We start from the raw sequence: 21,752 nt of genomic DNA, 5'->3' as shown, positions 1-21,752 counted from the left end.
CTGATACAGAGAAATCTAGTAGATAAATAAGAACATTTGATCAGACCAAAGTCTTTACGAATCCAGCAAAGCTCCAGTGAAAGCTATTTTTGTAGATGAGTAGGCATTACAGGCCCTTTTAGATATTTGGAAGTAGCGCAAATGAACATATGCATTAACACTATCCCCAAAGTTTTCTGTTACACCTTTTCAACCTGGTAACAGATGGCTGCTGTCAGATACATAATCTGAGGTCTCAAAGATCTTGACATTATACTTTAAATCCATACAATTCAGAAAATTAAAGTTGATGAAAAATCTTTCAAAGAAATGGCATTTTCAAATTTTACCTAGATAAGGTAAGTGGTACAACTGAGTCCTTTATAATTTGTAGTACTATAGGAATTCCTGATGACTTCCAGAAAGATGGTGGGCTAGAAAGACACGGGACTCTCTCTTCCTCCAGAAAACTAGCTAGAGGATAGCCAGAAATAGCCGGAAAAAGATCTAGGATTTAGAACACCAGGGGAAGGCTGGACAATGCCCAGAGAAGTGACAAAGGAGGGGAATCGCAATGACAGAACTATGAGTTTAAACCAGAGGCTGCTGCTGCCTTCACCCTCTCCCACACTAAGACACTTTAGAATTCTCGGGCCTCTGGGCCTGCAGCTAGACAAAAGGGGCTCCAGGGACACACCACCCCAGGAAAGGGGCAACAGAAGGACACAGCCTAAGGCTGACTCGGCTTCTGACCCACATATTTGGTCTGTTGTGTCCCAGGAGCCCTTCCAGGCCGTGGGGCCATGGCATTGTTTGCCTCCAGAGCCAACAAGGAACTAAAGATATGCAACCTTCCCAATCTCCTTCTCTACTACGAGACTGATTGTTAAAGACTAGAGAGGAGTAGAAGTATTTCCTACTGGGGAAAAGGGAAGGAGCTGCCACAGAGTCTGGAGAACTGTCTCTGAGAAATTTTGAATTACAAGGCTCTTAGCCTCTGGGCAGGAAGCTCTATCACGTTATCCAGCCTGTGTTGCAGTAAATACACTGGGACCAGGCACTGAGCTGAGAACTGCCAAAGAGCACAATCTGCTGGCAGACCAAGGAAGCACATGTGAGAAAATTAAAAATAAGTAAGAGATGCTTTTTCCAGTCTTTACAGCTTCCCTCCCCAAGGCCCGAGGAAGTGGGTATGCAACCAATTACTGGGTCCAGAACCCAGTTTTGAGAAACTGATTGTTAGGGACAATCCTAACAATCCAGGTCGAGCCAAGAATCAAAGATCAAGGGAGCTGAGGTGGCTCAAGTGATTAAGTGCCTCTCTCCCACAACAGAGGTCCCAGGATGATTTCCTGGTGTCACCTAAAGAAAAAACAAGCAGACACAGAGAGCAGACAGCCAGTGCAAACAACATGGAGGAGGGGATAAATAAATAAGCAGCATCAGCAAAAAATTATGAAATAGAAAACATGGACCAAGAAAAGGACATATCAAAGCCCCGGAGAGATGCAGGATTTGAGAGAACTAATTAGTGAGATGCACAGAAATTTCCAAAATCAAAGAGTTGGAAGACAATATGGTTACAGAGATAAATGACATCAAGAAGACACTGAATGAGCACAAAGAAGAATTTGATATACTGAACAGAAAGGATAACCAAAAGAGTAAAAAGACATATGAAAACCAAAGAATAACATGTGGAAGTAAATAGTGCATTTACAGTAATATCATTGAATGTCAATGGATTAAACTCCCTAGTAAAAAGATACAGGCTGGCAGGATAAATAAATAAACATGAATGATCCATACGCTGCCTATAAGAGGCTCAGTTTAGACCCAGGGACACAAACCACTGAAAGTGAAAGGTTGGAAAAAGATACTCCATGATTATACTAACCAAAAAAGAACAGGGGTAGCTATACTAATATAAGGCAAAACAGACTTTAAAGCAAAAAAATTATGAGATACAGAGGGCTATTGTTTCTTAATAAAAGGGACAATCCACCAGGAAGATATAACAGTCATAAATATCTATGTACCTAACCAGGGTGTCCCAAAATACATAAGACAAACTCTGGCAAAACAGAAGGGAGAAATAGACATCTCTACAATAATCATTGGAGACATCAACACCCCACTCACATCATTAGATAGAACAACTAGACAGAAGATCAACAAGGAAGCAGAGAACTTGAACAATATGGTAAGCAGTTAGACCTAACAGACATATACAGAATCCTGTATCCAAATTCACTGGGTTTACATTCTTCTCAAGTGCCCACAGATCTTTCTCTAACATAGACCACATGTTAGGGCACAATGCAGCTCTCAATAAATAGAAAAATATTGAAATTAGACAAAGTATCTTCTCTGATCATAATGGAATGAAACTGGCAATCAATAATAGACAGGAAAAAAACTAAATTTGCAAATGTGTGGAGGCTGAGCAACACATTCCTAAGTAATCAGTGGGTCAAAGAAGAAATTGAAAGTGAAATCAGTAAATACATTGAGACAAATGAAAACTAGAACACAACTTAATAAAACTTATGGGATACAGCAAAGGCAGTCTTGAGAAGAAAATTTATAGCCCTAAATGCCTATATTAATAAAGAAAGAGCTAAACTCAACTGAACAACTAGAGAAACTAGAAAAAGAACAGCAAACCAGACCCAAAGCAAGCAGAAGGAAAGAAATAATAAAGACTAGAGCAGAAATTAATGAAATTGAGAACAACAACAACAACAAAAAATAAAGAAAATCAACACACCTAAAAGCTGGCTCTTTGAGAAGATCAATAAAATTGTCAAATCTCTAGCTAGACTTAACAAAGGAAAAAAGAGAGAAGTTGCAAATAAATACAATCAGAAGTGAAAGGGGGATGTTACGATGACCCCACAGATATGAAAGTATCATAAGAAGATATTATGAGAAACTGTGTGCCCATAAACTAAACATCCTAAATGAAATGGACAAATTCCCAGAAACATACAGACAACCAACACTGACGCTACAAGAAATACAAGAATTTAATAAACCAACCACATTTAAAAAGATTGATCCATCATCAAAACTCTCCCAGCACTCAGATGGGATCTCTTTTCATAAGACCTTCATCCTGCTTTACTGGAATTGTAGTTGGTGTTGGGGTTTAAGATATATTTAGGGGATTTTTTTTTTTAAAGATTTATTTATTTATTTAATTTCCCCCCCTCCCCTGGTTGTCTGTTCTTGGTGTCTATTTGTTGCGTCTTGCTTCTTTGTCTGCTTTTTTGTTTCTTTGTCCGCTTCTGTTGTCGTCAGCAGCACGGGAAGTGTGGGCGGCGCCATTCCTGGGCAGGCTGCTCTTTCTTTTCACGCTGGGCGGCTTTCCTCACGGGCGCACTCCTTTGCGCGTGGGGGCTCCCCCACGCGGGGGACACCCTTGCGTGGCACGGCACTCCTTGCGCGCATCAGCACTGCGCATGGCCAGCTCCACACAGGTCGAGGAGGCCCGGGGTTTGAACCGCGGACCTCCCATATGGTAGACGGACGCCCTAACCACTGGGCCAAAGTCCGTTTCCCTATTTAGGGGATTTGAATCTCTGGACTGACAATATGATAGCCAGGCCCTGAGCATCAACAGACTCCAGCTCCTACAATCTGATTTATTGGACTCACCTCACTCAGCTAAGATAGAGTTGAAGAAGGACAACCACCACACCATGGAGCCTAGAGTGCCTACAACTGAAAGCAGGAGGATTGCATCCAGTATCCATGTGGAATCTGAGCCTCCTCCTGACATAGAGGTGCAACGGACACAACCAATCCAAGGCCCACAGAGAAAAGGTGGCATTGGAGTGGGAAAAGTGGACATGGTGGCTGATGGATATGGGGAGTGGCAGGAAGAGATGAGATGCAGAGGCGCCTTTGGGACTTGGAGTTGCCCTGGATGGTGCTTCATGGGCAATCACCGGACATTGTAAATCCTCCCAGGGCCCACTGGATGGAATGTGGGAGAGTATGGGCCATGATGTGGACCATTGACCATGAGGTGCAGAGATGCCCAGAGATGTACTTGCCGGGTGCAATGGATGTGTCATGATGAGAGGAGTGAGTGTTGCTGGGGGGGGGAGTGGTGGGGTGGGGGTGGTGGGGTTGAATGGGACCTCATATATATATATTTTTTTTAATGTAATATTTTTACAAAATCAATTAAAAAAAAAAAACAAACAAACAAACAAAAAAACTCTCCCAGCAAAGAAAATTGCAGGACCAGATGGCTTCATAGGTGAAATTTACAAGCATTTTGAGAAGAATTAACACCAATTTTGTTTAAACTCTTCCCAAAAATTGAAGAGGAAGGAAAATTACCCAACACATTTTATGAAGCCAACATTACCATAATGCCAAAGTTACTAAAAGAAAATTACAGACCAATCTCTCTAGTGAACCAAGATGCAAAAATTTTCAACAAAATACTTGCAAACCGATTTATAGATTCAATGCAATACCAATCAAAATTCCAAGAGCCTATTTTACAGAATTAGAAAAGGCAATTACCAAATTCATTTGGAAGGGAAAGTGCATCCAAAAAGCCAAAAGCATCCTGAAAAAGAAGAGCGATGTGGGAGGAACTTCACTGCTTGAACTCAAAACATATTACAAAGCTACAGTGGTCAAAACATCATGGTACTGTCATAAAGATAGACACCGCAATCTGTGGAATAGAATTGAGAGTCCAGAAATAAACCTTTACTTATATGGTCAACTGGTTCTTGACAACCCTACCAAAACCCTGGTTTTTATTTAGTTTTCGGGGTTTTTTTACGATACATTTAATGCTATATGTTTTATGTTTTTTTGGGTTTTTCTTACATTTCTCAATTAAATGTACTGGATACATATAAAAATTTTTTGAATCATACAATATGTTACACAATATATTTGGTTCATAATAATTCAACCAAGACCATGGTAATGGAACAAAACAGTTTCTTCAACAAATGGTGCTGGGAGAACTGGATATCTATTACAAAAGAATGAAAGAGGACCCCTAATCTTCCTATAGAAGTATCAACTCAAAATGGATCAAATTTGTAAATATAAGAGCCAGCACTATAAAACTACTGGAAGAAAATGTAGGGAAACATCAAGACCTTGTAGTAGGTGGTGGTTTCTTGGACCTTATACCCAAAGCACACCCAACAAAAGAAAAAATAGATAAATGGCACCTCCTCAAAATTAAACACTTTTGCACCTCACAGGACTTTGACAAAAGGGTGAAAAAGCAGCCAACTCAATGGGAGAAAGTATTTGGAAATCACATGTCAGTTAAGGGTTTAATATTCAGGATATATAAAGAGATATTACAACTCAACAGTAAAACGGCCCAATTAAAAAATGGGCAAAAGATTTGAATTTATTCAAAGAAGAAAAAAATGGCAAAAATAAAAACATGAAAAAATGTTCAACATCACTAATGATTAGGGAAATGCAAATCAAAACCACAATGAGATATCATTTCACACCTATCAGAATGACCACTATTAAAAAGGCAGATAACTTATAAGTGTTGGAGAGAATGTGGAGAAAGAGGAACATTTATTCACTGTTGGTGGGAGTATAGAATGGTACAGCCACTGTAAGGGACTGTTTGGTAGTTCCAAAAGAAGCTGAATATAAAACTTTCCCCGTGACCCTGCAATACCACTACTGGATATATACCCAGAAGAACTGAGAACAGTGACACAAACTGGCATCTGCACACCGATGTTCACAACAGCATTATTCATGATTGCTAAAATGTGGAAACAACCCAGGTGTCCATCAACAGATGAATGGATAAACAAACTGTGGTATATTCACACAATGGAATATTATGAAGCTGTAAGAAGTCACAAAGTATATGACAACATGGATGAACTTGGAGGACATTATGTTGAATGAAGCAAGCCAGACACAAAAGGACAAATGCTATATAATTGCATTACTATGAACTAAATATATAGTGTAACATATTGTATGATTTTTTAAAAATTTATATGTAAAAAATTTTTTAATAAAAACATCATTTATTATAATTTAACCTATTATTTTTGCAACAAAGGTGAATTTATTTATAAAAATTACAATTACAAACAGCATAAATTGAGAATTTCTCCTGTCCCTGCAACAGAAAACATTAGCTTTCACTGTGAAACGAGGCTTTTTGTTATTCTGAAATATGTCACATATTCAGTGATCAATGCTTTTTCAAAATGCTTTTCTAAATTTCAGGGGGCCTATGAGTAATATATAAATGAGTCATTTCTCTTAAATCTTATTCCCAATACAACAGGAATAGAATAGGGTAAGATAATACCAAATAACCGAATCATCTTTTTTATCAATGGTGAATTTTGATTACTCCCTGCATATTCAGTGATTAGAACTGAAACCATAACTTTTGACTTTAAAAAGAAAACCCACTATGATTTTTAATTGGTTGCACAATTCTGATTTAGCTAATATTTTATCTAACTATGCTTATAGGTTTGCAGTTTATATTCCCGTTATTAAGGAAGAGAATTCTACAATATTCAGTTCTGTATGTTTTTTGTCTTTTATGCCTGTTTATTCAGAGTCACAATGACTGCTTGAGGAGTCTGTTGACATCATCTCTATTTCATCTTCGTTTTCTTTATCATGCCCATTCCTGTGATTTGGTGGTAATATATTCATTGACAGATCGTTTGACTGCCACGGATACTGCAGTGCAAGCACATCTGGCAATCTGCCTGCTGCAAGTGCATCTCCTGGTAAATAACCATTAAACCATTGTTCATCTGACCCAATAACCCATTTCTCATTTCTAAATCAGTTGGGTCCCCTGGAACTCAGATCATTGGGGCACACACAGCATTACTTACACTAATCTTAGGTGCATACTTATTTCTTCAGAGGAGATTGCACCTTTTCTTGCTTTTTCTATTGATTTGAGTTTTTCTTTTGCTTGGTAAACAGTTGTTGCCAGTATTTGTTCTGCTTCCTTTAGCTGTTTCTGTAGTTGCTGAATATCACTGTCTCTCTTTTCTCTTTTTTTTCCTAAAACTTGCATTTCATGATGAACTTCTCCCTGATGAAGCACCAGTCTCATTAGCTCTTGAAATTCCCCATCTCTGTGAATTAACAACTCCAGGGTCCAGTTTTCCTCAGGCTCAGGCTGCAGCATCTTTTCGTTTCTTGAAATCGCCAGCGTTTCTGTAAATTGGCTCGAGAAGACCTCCAGCTCTTCCAGCGCCGCCCGCCGCGCTCTGGCGCGCGATGACCGCAGGCTGCTCGCGCGCCCCCCGCCCGCCCCTCCTCGGACCCAGGACGCCGCCCAGCTCCCGACCTGTGAGGGCGCAGGAGGAGACGGAGTCCTCGTCTGTTAGAATTGTGTCTATAATTAGTGCAAATAATGTTAACTTTTCTTAACCGTTTCATATTTCACTTAGATAGGAGTGAGGTTGTGAGGATCAAAAATGCACTCATAGGGAAAAAAATGCACTCACAGGATGAGCATGGGGGAGGGCCAGTGGGGGGAGCGGTTTGCTTAATGTTTTGCAAATAAATTTCTTGTGGCTTAGCCACAATTACCTGTGATAGCATTCCATAAGCACATTCCAGAAGTGCTGTATCACAAACAAGATATTCAAAAATAAAGCTTATGTTCCTGGTAAAATCAATGTTAAAAACAACAGGCTCAGAGTGTTAATGAATGTAGGAGCATCTAAAGTAAATGCTAGCAGTTTGAATAGAATGATTTCATAAGATGTGAGCAGGAAAAAAAGAGTCAGTGTTTATATCATTGATTCCAAGTATATATGAATTGCAAAAATAAATGAGATACTGTAAATATAGGAATAAGGACATTTTAAATATGTGATTATATTAAATATGTTTTATTTAGGCTATTTCCATCTATGTTTTTAAGTGACAGCCTATAGTTTGGTTTTCTATGGTGTTTATTTATTCATCCCTGGTTTTAGTAATCAGGATTTTGCACTTGACCTCTGAGAAATAAGGCCAAAGTGAACCTTCTCTTTTACTGAAATTGGGTCTATAACAGGAGAATTAAGCACTTCATTTCCTAGAATTCTGAAATTTTCCTATGTTTTTGTGAGGTTATCAGTGTATTCATGGTCCGTAGTTTTTTTTTTTTAAGCTAATTTTGGTAATTTTATTTTCTTAGAAAAATTCCTTTTCATCTTCATGACCATTTAAAAATACCTATAATTTTTCCATTGTCTCCATATGTTAGTTAAGTCACATTTCTTTGACCTTTTCTCAGGGGTGAACAGAGAATCTGGAAAAGAGACAGTCAATTTGTCAGTCACGATGTACTGGGTTGCTGAAGAAAGGGAACCCATTTTGAAGAGTGTTATACTTAGGCACAGAGACATAAGGTTTCTTCCCAGTTTCCAAAAGAAACAGAGTGTGAAAAAGAGGAAGAGGGAAGCCCCTGGCCACTGTTCTGAGGTTAGGGAGGGAAGATAGACTTAATACCAGAACAAAGGAGTTTTCTGGTTTCAGTGCAGTCCAATCTGAAACTAAAGTTCCCAGAATGAACCAGACTGGGTACAGAGAAAATTGAAAGTTTATTGATTTTTTTGGGGGGTGGGCATAGGGAGGGGAGGTACCAGGGATTGAACCTGGGACCCTGCACATGAGAAGCAGGCTCTCAACCTCTAAGCAATACGGCTCCCTCTGCGCTACGCCACTCCCCAAGTTATCTCCTTTCTTAGCAGAGACACACTGAGTTTCAGAAAGCAGAGGATAAGCACTGTCCCATGGGGCTCATCCATCCAGCGTCAAGATCTAAGATGCTCGTCTTCCAGAACCCAGGCCTGGTTGGAGGGAAAAGAGTGGGAGTTTCACAGCTGTGGTTTTTTATTTTTGTGTTTTGGTAGGGGTTAGTCTAAATGTAACCACCACCCCTTAATCTCTGTTTACAGCTATCTGGAGGAAACCTTATGATCGTACCTTATTCTCCCACAAACAGCATGAAGAGTTGGAGGCTCTATTTAGGGAGACCATGTTTCCAGATAAAAACATCCGGAAGGAACTGGCTTTGAAACTCAACATAGATGAATCGAGAGTGAAGGTCTGATACCCTAGTATATGCCTGGTATTCTGCCTGGAAATTTCCTCCCTACCTCAATAATAATAGGCTTTCGTTTATTGAGTACCTACTATGTGCTAGTACTAAACTGGGTACATTGCATATATTGACCACACTAGTATCCAGTTTAAAGATTTATTTTTTATTTCTCTCCCCTTCCCCCCTCCCCCACCCCCAGTTGTCTGCTCTGTGTGTCCATTCGCTGTGTGTTCTTCTGTGCCTGCTTGTATTCTTGTCAGCGGCACTGGGAATCTGTGTCTCTTTTTGTTGCATCATCTTGCTGCGTCAGCTCTCCATGTGTGCGGCACCACCGTAGGCAGGCTGCACATTTTTTGCACTGGGTGGCTCTCCTTACGAGGAGCACTCCTTGCACATGGGACTCCCCCAAGCGCAGGACACCCCTGCATGTCACGTCACTCCTTGAGTGCATCAGCACTGCTCATGGGCCAGCTCACCACACGGGTCAGGAGGCCCTGGGTTTGAACCCTGGACCTCCCATGTGGTAGGCGGATGCCCTATCCATTGGGCCAAGTCCGCTTCCCAATATCCAGTTTGAAAGATGAGGAAATTGAAATTCAGAGGCAAAATGACTTCCACAGGACTACAGAGATAATAAATAGTATAACTAGAATTGTATCCCTTGTTCTTAACTCTTGAACTAAACAGCTCAAAACAGAAAGGGCTCTTTTATCTGACAGACAACTCCTTATGGTCTTCTTGAGGAAAACCTGCAATCTGTTTAGTCACAATACTAACTCCCCCCAACCTCTGACTCTGCTAAGGCCTATGAATTTCTGTTAGAATATTCCTCGCAATAGAGGAATCCTATCCTTCGGTTCAACTTCTTCATCTTCCCTTAATTAATTGAACTAGCTTCTCTTCTTTAGAATTAAGGATCTTTTCTCTGAACCCCCAAAAACAACCTCTACAACCCATCCCCTTTATTTATTTCTTCCTTCTCTGGGGTCCCATGCCTGCTTCCTCACTGTCGGGCTTACTGGCGCCACACGTGCTAAGCTGTGTGCATGAGTGTTATAGTATGGCTGTTTCACCTAGGAGAAGCGAAAACTCCCTCCTCAGTCATCGACAGCAATCTCCCTCTCTTCTGCAACTCCAGGTTTGGTTCAGGAACCGGCGATTCAAAATGAAGAAGCAGCAGCAACAACAACAGCAATCACTAACGAACCCAAATCAGATCCTTCAAGCCAAGAAGAATGTGTCCCCCTCACCCAGAGCGAGCACCAATCCTTATTCTTTATTCCCTGTGGTGTCACATTCCTACAGTTCCCTTCCCCCTCAGCCATTAGACACCTCCAATTGGGCATGGGACTCTGTTTTCCCTGAGTACCCCACAAGTAACGTCCACATACAATATCCACAGTTGGAAAGTCTTATGGCCACAGTTCCTGCTTTGTTCCCTGATGATTACAACATATCCCAAATCATGGATTTGTACAGTTTTCCTGATGATGAGATTTCCAGTTCTTCCTTCAGTTGTCTATATCAGTATCTCTCACCCAAAAGACCTCAGCCAGAACAGGGTAACACTCTCAGCAACTTTGCTGGTCCAGGTGTAGGTCTGGCTCCAGAGCGAGCCTGGTCCAGTATGACAAGCCAAGGCTTTGATGCCTTCCATGTAAGACACAGCATGGGATTCCAGTTCCCCTCCAGTATGGTGGACTATGGGTACCTTTATCAGAGTACTAATAAATACCAGGCCTTACAGAAGTAGGGTCTTCCCACCTCTTGCACATGCCTCTGTTCTTTCCTTTGTCTACTTTTTAAACTCAGATATCTGGGTAAGTGTCCCTTTGATTTCCATGAAAATCCTGTAAGAAATTTTCTAAGTATAGCTTAGCACCGCACAGTCAGCCCCCCCAAACTCTCCCTGGGGAAAGGCCTTCCTGTTCCTTCAATTGGCCAATGAGACTCCAAAATATCCTCTTTCAAAATAATATCTTATACTTCCTTGATTTGGTTTTTCATTTGTTTTGCTTGTTTGTTTGTTTTTTGTTTTTTCAGGAGGCACCGAAAACTGAAACCAGGACCTCTCATGTGGGAGGCAGCTCAACTTCTTGAGCGACATCCACTGCCCCCTATAGACTTTTTTAAAATTTTTATTTCTCCCCACCCCTTTGTTGTTTGCATTCACTGTGTCTGCTTATTGCATGCTGGTCTTTTTCAGGAGGCACTGGGAACCAATCCCAGTATCTCTGATGTGGGAGGGAGGCACCTAATTGCCTAAGCCACCTCTGCTCCCTGCTTTGTTGTGTCTCTCATTGTGTTTTCCTTGTGTCTCTTGTTGTGTTATCTTCACCACCCCTACCCAAAATGTCAGCTTGCTCTGTTGCTCATCCTCTTTAGGAGGAATTGGGAACTGAACATAGGACCTCCCATGTGGTAGGTGGCGGCTCAATCACCTGAGCTACATCTGCTCCCCTCTATAGACTTTTATAGACAGCCAACCCTCAAGACATGAGACAAGAAGACAGACCACAGGAGTAGGTGTTAGAAAGTGAGAAAACATTTTCACCCAGTAACAATACAAATCTTGTAAGAACAACAACAACAAAATCCCAGAGGACCTTGTTCCTACAAAAAATAAATAAATCCCATGTTGAAGACTTTCAACAAAATACTGGAGCTAATTCAGCAGGAACTTCTTTCCAGCCATGGGCAGGAAGACATCAGACAGGTAAGGGCACAAGGGGTCTCAGATATGTGCACTATTACTGAACGGAAGGTCAGAGTTTAAGGCAGTGAAGTCTCCCACTACATCTCAGTGGGCTTTCATTTCTATCACTGCACTCCACCAAAGGCCAACTTACTGGAAAAAGTTGGGTGCATTGCTTGCTGCAGTGAGGGGAACGGACAACATGGGCAACCATGGGCAACCATGGAGTGTATCAGTAAGAGGAGATTAGAAAGAGTTTATTAAGGGATTTGGGTTGGTGTTAGTTGACTTTGGTTTATGTTCAACAGGAGAACACCAAAACCTCACTGTGAGTGCTGGGCCAGTTCCTAGATATCAGAGTTTGCTTTTTTCTTACTTGGTCGATCCTTCCAGCCTTAGTCCCAGGCACCTCCCTACCCAACAGCAATCTTAGGAATTGAAGGCATGGTAGCTTCTGCAGAATTCTCACTTAGCAACTTCAGACTTTGAAGGGAACACTGGAAGATCACGTACTCTTCATGTGGCTGAGACTTCCTCTAACCCCAACTTTTTTTTTTTAAGATTTATTTATTTATTTCTCTCCCCTTCTCCCACCCCCACCCCCCGCCCCAGTTGTCTGTTCTCTGTGTCTATTTACTGCGTCTTCTTCTTTGTCCGCTTCTGTTGTTGTCAGCGGCACGGGAATCTGTGTTTCTTTTTGTTGCATCATCTTGTTGTGTCAGCTCTCCGTGTGTGTGGCGCCATTCCTGGGCAGGCTGCACTTTCTTTCGCACTGGGCGGCTCTCCTTACGGGGTGCACTCCTTGAGCGTGGGGCTCCCGCACGCGGGGGACACCCCTGCGTGGCACGGCACTCCTTGCGCGCATCAGCACTGCACGTGGGCCAGCTCCACACGGGTCAAGGAGGCCCCGGATTTGAGTCGCGGACTTCCCATGTGGTAGACGGATGCCCTAACCACTGGGCCAAGTCCATTTCTCCCAACTTTTAAATAATTATTTTTTATAATTTTTTAAATTATGTGAGTGATAGGTTCACAGAAAAATCATGCGGAAAATCTGGAGCTCCCATATACCTCCCTACCCATTATTAGCATGTTGTGTTAACATAGAACCTTTGTTATAACTAATGAAACAGCATTATTGTAATTTTATTATTAACTCTAGTTCTTGTTTAAATTAGTGTTGTGTTGTACAGTCCTATGGCTTTAAAAATATTATTGTAGTAACATACATGAAACCTAAAATTTCCCCTTTTAACCACATTCAAATATAATACTCAGTGCTGTTAATTACATTCACAATGTTTTGCCATCATCACAACCAGACATTACCAAAATTTTCCATCACCACAAATAGAAACCCTGCACAAACCAAGCATTAACTTCCTATTTCCTGCATCCTCTAGCCGCAAATTTGACTCTCACCTCTAGGTGAGAACTATCATCTCTCATTTCTTTTGGCCTATGGAACACACCAGGACACACAGGAACAGACTGACGATAAACAAACAGAGACACATAGACATGCATTTCCCTCCCTCTTTCCTTTCCTCCTTGCCTTGCAAGTCTCTGAGAATGCCATGGGCTCTCCCCACAACCTCTTCCTCTCCTCAATCCTCTTGGCACCTACTTGATATGCTTTGTGCGTCCAGAGTCCTCGATAGTCTTGGCTCCCCACCGTTGTTCCTTCTCAGAGATGTCATTCTGCAAAAACAACCCTTAGCAAAATAAGCGATGAGAAGAGATGTGCCACTCTAGGAGGGGTCACAAGACTGGCACACAAGCCCTCCATGTCCTCTTTCAGCAGGGTCTTGATTCAGGCTCCTCTCTCTGTGTACCTCATCCTGACCCCATGTTAAAATAATTTTTTTTTCTTTTTTTTTTAACTCAACATCTGGGGTTTATTTGGGGTTGGCACTGCAGGCTGAGGCACAGCTTGTTCCTGGGTAGGAAGCGTCCAGGCCTCTCCTCTCAGCTCTCCAGGCATTTGGGGGGGCTGCCCCTGCAAGTCCCCTCCCCATGCCCCCTTTCCTGCACACACGTGTGACCCCCATCCCCGGCCCCCAAGTCTCTTATTCTTTCACCAGCCGGTAGATGTGATGCTGAGCCCCGTGCTCACTGGCCAACACCTCAAAGACGTGCGCATGGCGCAGCAAGGTCTCCTGCGTGTCTCTGTTGGTGACACCTGCAGGATGGTGACGTTCTCCAGCACGCTGTTCATCATGTACTCCTCGGGGAGGTGCTTCAGCTTGTGGATGACGTTGATCACGTACTCGCAGAGCGGGGACCTGTGGATGCGGCACGAGTAGTGGCGGTTCTCATAGCGCGCACACGCGGTCTCCACTTTCTCCACCACCTGCTTGCCGAAGGGGCAGGCCTTGGTGCAGCAGTTGATTGTCACGTTCTCAGGACCCTCGTACTGGCTGGAGACCCCATAGAAGGAGCTGCCTTCGCCCTCGATGTTGGTGTTGAGGTGTACCCAGAACTTCACGAGAAAAAAGGCATTGGAGGGTCCCCGTTCAAAGAGTTCCTTGAGGCGATCCCTTTTCTCTGAGAATCTGTCGTAGATCTGGCGGATGTCCACAGCTTCGAGGTAGGGGTCGTTGTAGCTTGGGCTGGACTGGACAGTGTGCACGAACAGGTGCTTGTTGTACGTGCCAGCCTCTCGCTGCTGCTCCAGGAAGGCCGAGAACTCCGACGCGCAGAGCTGGGAGCCGGCCAGGCTGCGGCCCTGCCGCGGGGGCGCGGGAGGCGAGGGCGCGGGTCCTGCAGGAGACTCGACCCTGGCGGGGGCAGCGGAGACTGGACGGTGTAGTCTGTTGAGAGAAGGGTTTCACATCGTGGGACGTTCCGTCTTGGCCTGGCAAAGCTCCTTGCCAAAACTTTAGCTCGGCCTGGGTCTCGCGGGCTTTGCCACGAGCCAGCACCTGGGTGTGGCTGGAGACCTGTTTCCTGGTCCGCGTCTTCCCTGCCGGAGCGCGACGGAGCCGGCTCCTTCCGGCCGCGCGTCCTGCCCTCCTCCACGGGAGGATCTGGCGCGCGCCGCAGGCGGTAGATGGCCAGGGCCTGCTGGAAGCTCTGCTCGAGATCTGGGCTCCACACACCCTCCTCGCGGTCGATGGGCTTGTCCGATGCCTGGCTGCCCCCCGAGACGCTGCTCCGCTCCGGGGAGCTGGGAGAGCGGCACTCGTTGGCGGGAATGGTGCCGGCTCTGCCCTCCAAGGCTCCGCTGGGAGGAGCACCCGTTGGACCTGGAGCCGGGACGTGGCGGCGCCGGAGCCGGGAGCTGCCAGCCCTCCCAGGCCCTGCCCTCAAGTTTGAAAGGAGGAAGGCTGGAATGTGCGGAACCCCCATGTTAAAATTAAACTAGTGAGCTGAGAAACCTCCCTTCCTATTCCGCATCCCTCATACTCTCCCCATCCTTCTCTCCTACAATTATTCAAGCCCCTCAAATTACACATTTGCCCCCAAAACCTGGATCGTAGGCCAGGATTGTGCTGACCTGTTCCTCACCTCCAGCCTAGCCTGTCATAGCCTGACGGTCAAACTGTCAGGCTTCTCCATACCACCTCCTTCCACCCTCAACACCAGCTACCAAGCATGCCCCACTCGTGACAGTCAAGTGCACTACCAGGGACTCCCACCCATGAGAGCTGTCTCAGTCCCAGAACATCCTTGCCAGATGTCCCGCCACCATCCTCTTCATTGTTCAAGCAAAGCTACTTCCAAACTCACCACAAAGTCAGGGTCTGTGTCCCAGTCATCACCCTGGGTCTCCACAGAAACAGATACATCATGCCCCACTACAGACTTCCACATCTGAGGGTGACAGATGAAAATATCAGGAATTAAAAAGAATCAGGAATAGAAAAGAATGCTGGTGTCAAAGAAAAAGGGGCCCCACTGATTCTTGTCATATTTTTTAGGGAGAGAATAGAAGCTGAGGCAAAGCAGACCAGTTTTAGGAAAGCAGCCTGCCCAGTTAGAGGGGCAGGGGATGGGCTTATCTCAAGGAAAATGATTCGGCCTGAATCTGTAGAGAAGTCATCATGGGTGAGGTAAAGCTGAAAAACCTGGGTGTCAAAATTTGGGAAATTGTTTATCTGTGCCCGCCAGCAGCTGCTTGGGGTGGTATCTGTGAGGGGTGCTAAAACATCCCTTGAATTTTAGAAACACATAACGTGTGCACACAGTATGCACACATATTTAATGCTATTTAACTCAGGTTTTCCCATGTAAATAATCAGTTTTGTCTTGCTACTGTAATCAATCACCACACACTTAGTGATTTAAAACAACCCAAAGTTATTATCTTACAGTTCTGCAGGTCAGAGTTCTGACACAAATCTCACTGGACTAAAATCAAGCTGTCAGTAGGACTATGCTTCCTTTTGAAGACATTAGGGGAGAATCTGTTGCTTCCTTGCCTTTCCCAGCTTCCAGATGCCATTCACATTCCTTGGCTCAAAAGGCAGCCACGTTTTCATGGACATAGCTCACCCTGACTCCCCTTCTACGGCCTTCCATTTTTAAGGATCTTTGTGATTATTTTGAGCTTTCCAAATATTCCAGGATATCCTCTTTATTTTAAAGTCAGATGATTAACAAGCAATTTCATTTGCAACCTTAATTCTCCTTTGACATGTAAAGAACTATATTCCCAGGTTCGAGGGATTAAGATTTGGACAGCTTTTGGAAGTCATTATTCTGCCTAACACAGACTCTTCTCATAGTTGTTGAAATAACATTGATCCAGTTTCTGACAAGGTGAACAATATCTATACGCCTCTCTATAACCACTTAACTCTACTGAGAATTTTGGATCACCCAGTGCAAGTACTGTACCACCTCCCCTCTGAGTCTGGCCACTGGAAGGCTGCATGAGGTCAGTAGGGATAGTTGCTGAAATTCCTACACTCAACAATGCATTGGGAAGCACCCTTAACTGGGAGAGATTCATATTTATTCATCTTTAAAACAGTTCAGGGAGCAAATGTGGCTCAAGCAGTTAGCCACCCCCCTCCCACATGGGAGGCCCCAGGTTTGTTTCCCAGTGGCCCCTAAAGAAGACAAGCAGACACAATGAGCTGATTCTACAAGCTGTTGCAACAAGCAGGTAGTGGATGTGGCTCAAGTGGTTGGGCATCTGCCTCCCACATGGGAGGTCCTGGGTTCAGTTTCTGGTGCCTCCCTAAAGAAGATGAGCAGAAACAACAAACAGGCACAATGAGCTGAGAAAATGAGCAAACACAATGAGCAGAGAAAATGAGCAGAAACAACAGAGACAAGCAGACAACAAGCAGACATGAGGGAGCCATCTAGGGCGGGGAGGAGAACAGTTCAATTATATTCCTAAAGACAATAATTGGTTCAAACACAAGCATGTGATAATTCCCTTTATTATCAACATCAAGAAGGATTCAATTATCATTACCTAAAAAATATAAAATATTGAGAGGACACTAGTTTGGAGGGGTGCCAATTGGCCATTCTGCTGGGGCAGACCCAGTGGTTTGTGAGCAGGAGGAGGAGCTGCCCAGGTTCCTCTGGATCTTGCTCTGAAGAGGTAACACTAGACAAAGCACATCAGCTCCAGCACCCACTGAGACTTCCTGGCCCAGGCACCACTTGCCAGCTGGAGACCTTCCTTCCCTGCTCAGCCCTCTCATCCCCCTGGAGGCCTCCCCCCACTCCCTGTTGTCCTTTTCACAACCACACCTAGGGCATTCCTGTCTCTGCACCTAGGCCCTCTGACTCTCCTTTCGATTCTCCATTTCTACTGGTGAACTCCACTCTTCTCCCTCTCTCTGAACAACCCCTTGGAAGCCCCACCCATGGGGAACTTGGGGTGGGATGGGAAAAGAGATGCACTGATGAGGCAGCCTGACTGTGGGATGAGTCAGAGAGCAGCTCTGCCTCCCTGCCTGGCAACAGTCACAGCATAGACGGGGACTGGTGGACAAGACCCGTAATCCTACCACTTACAACCACCAGTTCTCATGCCCTGGCCCCTGGGCTGTGCCGCAACGCAGCTTAACACAGAAAACTGGAAAGGTGCAGTTTCTAAACCTTCATGTGCAATAAGTAAGCACTGAGGGCGGATGGGTCCACCCTCTTTCCTGCTGTTAGTCCAAGATCTCAATTGAATCTCCCATATTTCCCCATTCTTGAAATAATGGGAAGAGTTTCTGACATAGAGACAATTTATTATGCTTCACTACTGACCAGCTATAGGGAAGCCAAGAGATGCTGTCTAGATATGGGAGCCTGGAAAGGAAGGTGGATGGCCCAGGCATTAGGGAAACACAAGGGCCTTATCACAGCCTGACCCCCCTTTCCTTCTTGAAGTCCGTCTTGTCAGGTGATTTGTTTGGGATGGTGAAATGGAGAAGTGGGGAACAGCACTTCCTGGTGCAGATGTTAAGACCAGAGCCCCTCTGGCACCCTGGGTCCCCAAGTGAGGACGGCAGCACCAACAGAGCCCCCTCCTTCGTGTGAGGGCTCAGGGGGTGTCTGAGAATTCCCGGGTGTTTGTTCCTGTACCTGACCTGGCCCCTCCTGATCATCATCTCTGTGGAGTGCTGACCTGGCTGCTCAGTCATGAGCTCCCCACACGGTTCAGGCAGAGACTGGATGAAAATGGCCCAGCTGCAGAGGAGGGGATTCCCGAGTCAGGACTAGTCAGCTTCTAAGGTCACCTCCAAATCTAAGGCTTCTCTGCCCAGAGGGAGTGTCGCTTACTGATCTCTCCTACTTCATGCCATTTCTCGTGGCAGCATTAAAGTTACTTTGAGGAAAAGCAAATTAGAGCAGAACAGTCAACTGATCAGTGGTCTCTTCCTTGGTTGGTGAGAGTAGGCAGGAACACATCGTGTGTTTAATAAGGAGAAAAATAACCAACAAGAAAGAGTGGGTGTGATGTAGAAGAGGCAGTATTGGAATTCATTCATGGCCTTCCTTGCTCAGACCTAGATTTCAATATCCTTTCTCACCCGTATTCCCCCTCCAAGGTGGGAACAATATAATCACATGATTAACTGTCCTTGATAACCAATGTTTTTAAAATCAAAACAAAGTGTGAGTGTGAAGCACGTAGAAGGAGCTCTTTATAGAGAATGGCAGACAGGACCAGCATGTGTCACCACCATCCTCCTGCCGGGCTGAGTGCCCCGGCCTGGGCAGAGGATGCTTGTGAGCCCACATTCCAAACACGCACTCAGAGTTAAAGTCAAATAGATTATGCCTTGAGAACCACTAAATGGAGACCACTGATCTTCCATACGCCAGCCTCTTGGGTCTGGCTGTGTCTGCCCTCCTGTCCTTGGCCTCCACTCCAGACAGAAAGGTTCTCGTTTACATCAGCCTGTTGTGACTGAACTGAGGGGATGTAGCCGATGTACAGTAGAAAGAGCTCTTTTTAGGAGCCATTTCTGGGTTCATCCTTACTGTGTACATCTACTAGCTCTGTGAACCTGGGCAAGCCGCTGCACTTCTCAGACCTTCAATTTCCCCAACTGTTTAAAAAAAAAAATTGGACCAGAACAAAATTCTCTTACAATGAGGGCTTTGAAACCTCTGAATTAGCTTTTTATGCAATAGTTAGAATGGGGACCAGGAATCTATATTTTAACAATCTCCCCAGATATTTCTTAACCACTGAACAAGATCATCTTTAAGGTCTTTCAAAATTCCTATTCTGTGGTTTTAAGATTGGGGGTAGAGTAAGTATGAAGCTTTAAATTCAAATGTACTGCAAAAGACCGGTTATGAAAGTATGACTTAGGACTTAAGGGTGCCATGGTGAAGGCAATCGGGGACTGAGGCTTCTCTTGCCATGAACACATAGTAGGTGCTCAGAGAATATTTGAAGAGTCAATCAAAGATGGGTGAAAGAAACTAGAGACTATTCCCCATACCTGCCCTGCACATTCCACAGTGGTGTCCCCGACTAGCCACCCCCTATATCTTGGTGCTTTAATTATCACAGATTCTTAATTTATAGTGCTGGTATAGCTAGTGGGATGTAGAGGTATACTTAGGAAAAATGTTTTTTCCAACCATAGGAAAAGTTCCCTTTCCTCCTAGCCCCTTGAGTTCCTGCAAGCATGCTACATGGCCTCCAGCCAATATGACTTTACCGCCCTTATTATTTATTTATTAGGCTAGCAATAAAAGCTAGTACACTAGTCTTTCGTAATCATCATTTTCCTGACCCATTAGTATTTTTTAATTGAAAATTTTTTTAACAAATCAATTTTACTGATAAGTAATAATACAGCATACAAGTCATCCTCCTTTAGTATTTTGGGGAAGTTTCCTACAGGGATCCCTGCTAAGAATTTTCCCTTGCTCTGACAATATCCTCACTTCATCTACCCTCTCCTAAATCTAGTGTCCTTGATCTTTGGTTACAAGTCTAATTTTTAATATATATTTTTAAAGATTTATTTTACTTATCTCCTTCTCTCATTGTTTGTGGTCGCTGTCTGCCCACTGTGTGCATTTGCTGTGTGCTCTCTGCATCTGCTCATCTCTTTAGGAGGTCCCAGGAACCGATCCCAGGACCTCCCATGTGAAAGAGACACTCAATCACCTGAGCCACCTCAGCTCCCTGGTTTGTTGTAGCTCTCATTGTCTTTCCTCTTTGTGTCTCTTTTGTTGTGGCATCTTGTTGTGTCAGCTTGCTGCACCTGCCTGCCATGCCAGCTTGCCTTCTCCAGGAGGCACTGGGAACCAAACCCAGTACCATCCATGTAGGAGGCAGAAACCCAATCACTTGAGCCACATTCGCCTCCCTAATTTTTTTTCTTTTTTGAGGTACTGGGGCTGGGGATTGAACTGGGCCTCTTATGTGGGAAGCTGGTGCTCAACCACTGAGCCACATTGACTCCCCTGCTAGTCTATTTTTTTTTAAGATTTATTTTATTTACTTCTTTCCCATCCCCCCCATTGTCTGCTCTGTGTCTATTTGCTGTGTGTTCTTCTGCATCCACTTGCATTACCCCGTGGCACTGGGAAACTGTGTCTCTTTCTTTTTTGTTGCATCATCTTGCTGCATCAGCTCTCTGTGTGTGCAGCACCACTCCTGGGTGGACTGCGCTTTTTTCATGCAGGGCAGCTCTCGTTGCAGGGTGCGCTCCTTGTGCATGGCACACCCCTACACAAGGGTGCTCCTGCGTGGCACAGCACTCCTTGTATAAGATAGCACTGCACATGGGCCAGCTCACCACATGGGTCAGGAGGTCCTGGGAATTGAACCCTGGACCCTCCATATGGTAGGTGGATACTCTTATCAGTTGAGCCATGTCTGCTTCCCTAGTCTATTTTTATTTACATTACATTTATAAAAGTAAAGCATGTTTATGGTGAAAATTATTGACAATGTTGATAATATAGGTAAAAGAATTAATCACCTTTAATCCTACTATCCAGAGAGAACCATTGTTAATATGTTGATTTAATTGTATTCATTTAACAGGCTGATTTTTCCTCCTTAGACACATTGTGATCATTTTCTATTATTCTTAATTATTCTTGTGAAGTTTATTTTTATTGACTACCCAATATCCCATCATAACCATTTTTTTTATTTCTCACCCCTTCCTCCCCCCCAGTTGTCTGCTCTCTGTGTCCATTAGCTGTGTGTTTTTCTGCGACTGCTTCTATCCTTATAAGCGGCACCAGGAATCTGTGTTTCTTTTTTGTTGCATCATCTTGTTGTGTCAGCTCTCCGTGTGTGCGGCACCATTTTTGGGCAGGCTGCACTTTCTTTCACGCTGGGCGGCTCTCCTTACGGGTGCACTCCTTGCGGATGAGGCTCCCCTATGCGGGGCACACCCCTGCGTGGCAGGGCACTCCTTGCACACATCAGCGCTGCACCTGGGCCAGCTCCACACAGGTCAAGGAGGCCCAGGGTTTGAACCATGGACTCCCATGTGGTAAGTGGATGCCCTAACCACTGGGCCAAGTCCAATTCCC

General features: G+C 44.3%; 1 protein-coding gene and 2 pseudogenes across 1 annotated transcript; 1 reads left to right on the top strand and 2 right to left on the bottom strand.

Moving 5' to 3' along the window:
* Window positions 1–6,573: 6,573 nt before the first annotated feature.
* LOC101430833 (mediator of RNA polymerase II transcription subunit 4 pseudogene) lies at window positions 6,574–7,590 on the bottom strand (annotated as a pseudogene).
* Window positions 7,591–8,319: 729 nt separating this feature from the next.
* ARGFX (arginine-fifty homeobox) lies at window positions 8,320–10,835 on the top strand. The gene is made up of 3 exons (XM_004480796.1): window positions 8,320–8,416; window positions 8,937–9,085; window positions 10,221–10,835. The coding sequence occupies exons 1-3, from the start codon at window positions 8,320–8,322 to the stop codon at window positions 10,833–10,835; spliced, it is 861 nt and encodes a 286-aa protein (XP_004480853.1).
* A 2,193-nt stretch (window positions 10,836–13,028) lies between these two features.
* On the bottom strand, window positions 13,029–15,128 carry LOC101429964 (transcriptional enhancer factor TEF-3 pseudogene; annotated as a pseudogene).
* Between the last annotated feature and the right edge of the window lie 6,624 nt (window positions 15,129–21,752).

This window comes from Dasypus novemcinctus, chromosome 4, assembly GCF_030445035.2.
Source record: "Dasypus novemcinctus isolate mDasNov1 chromosome 4, mDasNov1.1.hap2, whole genome shotgun sequence".
NCBI lineage: Eukaryota > Metazoa > Chordata > Mammalia > Cingulata > Dasypodidae > Dasypus > Dasypus novemcinctus.
This window is presented reverse-complemented; position numbering and strand designations above follow the sequence as displayed.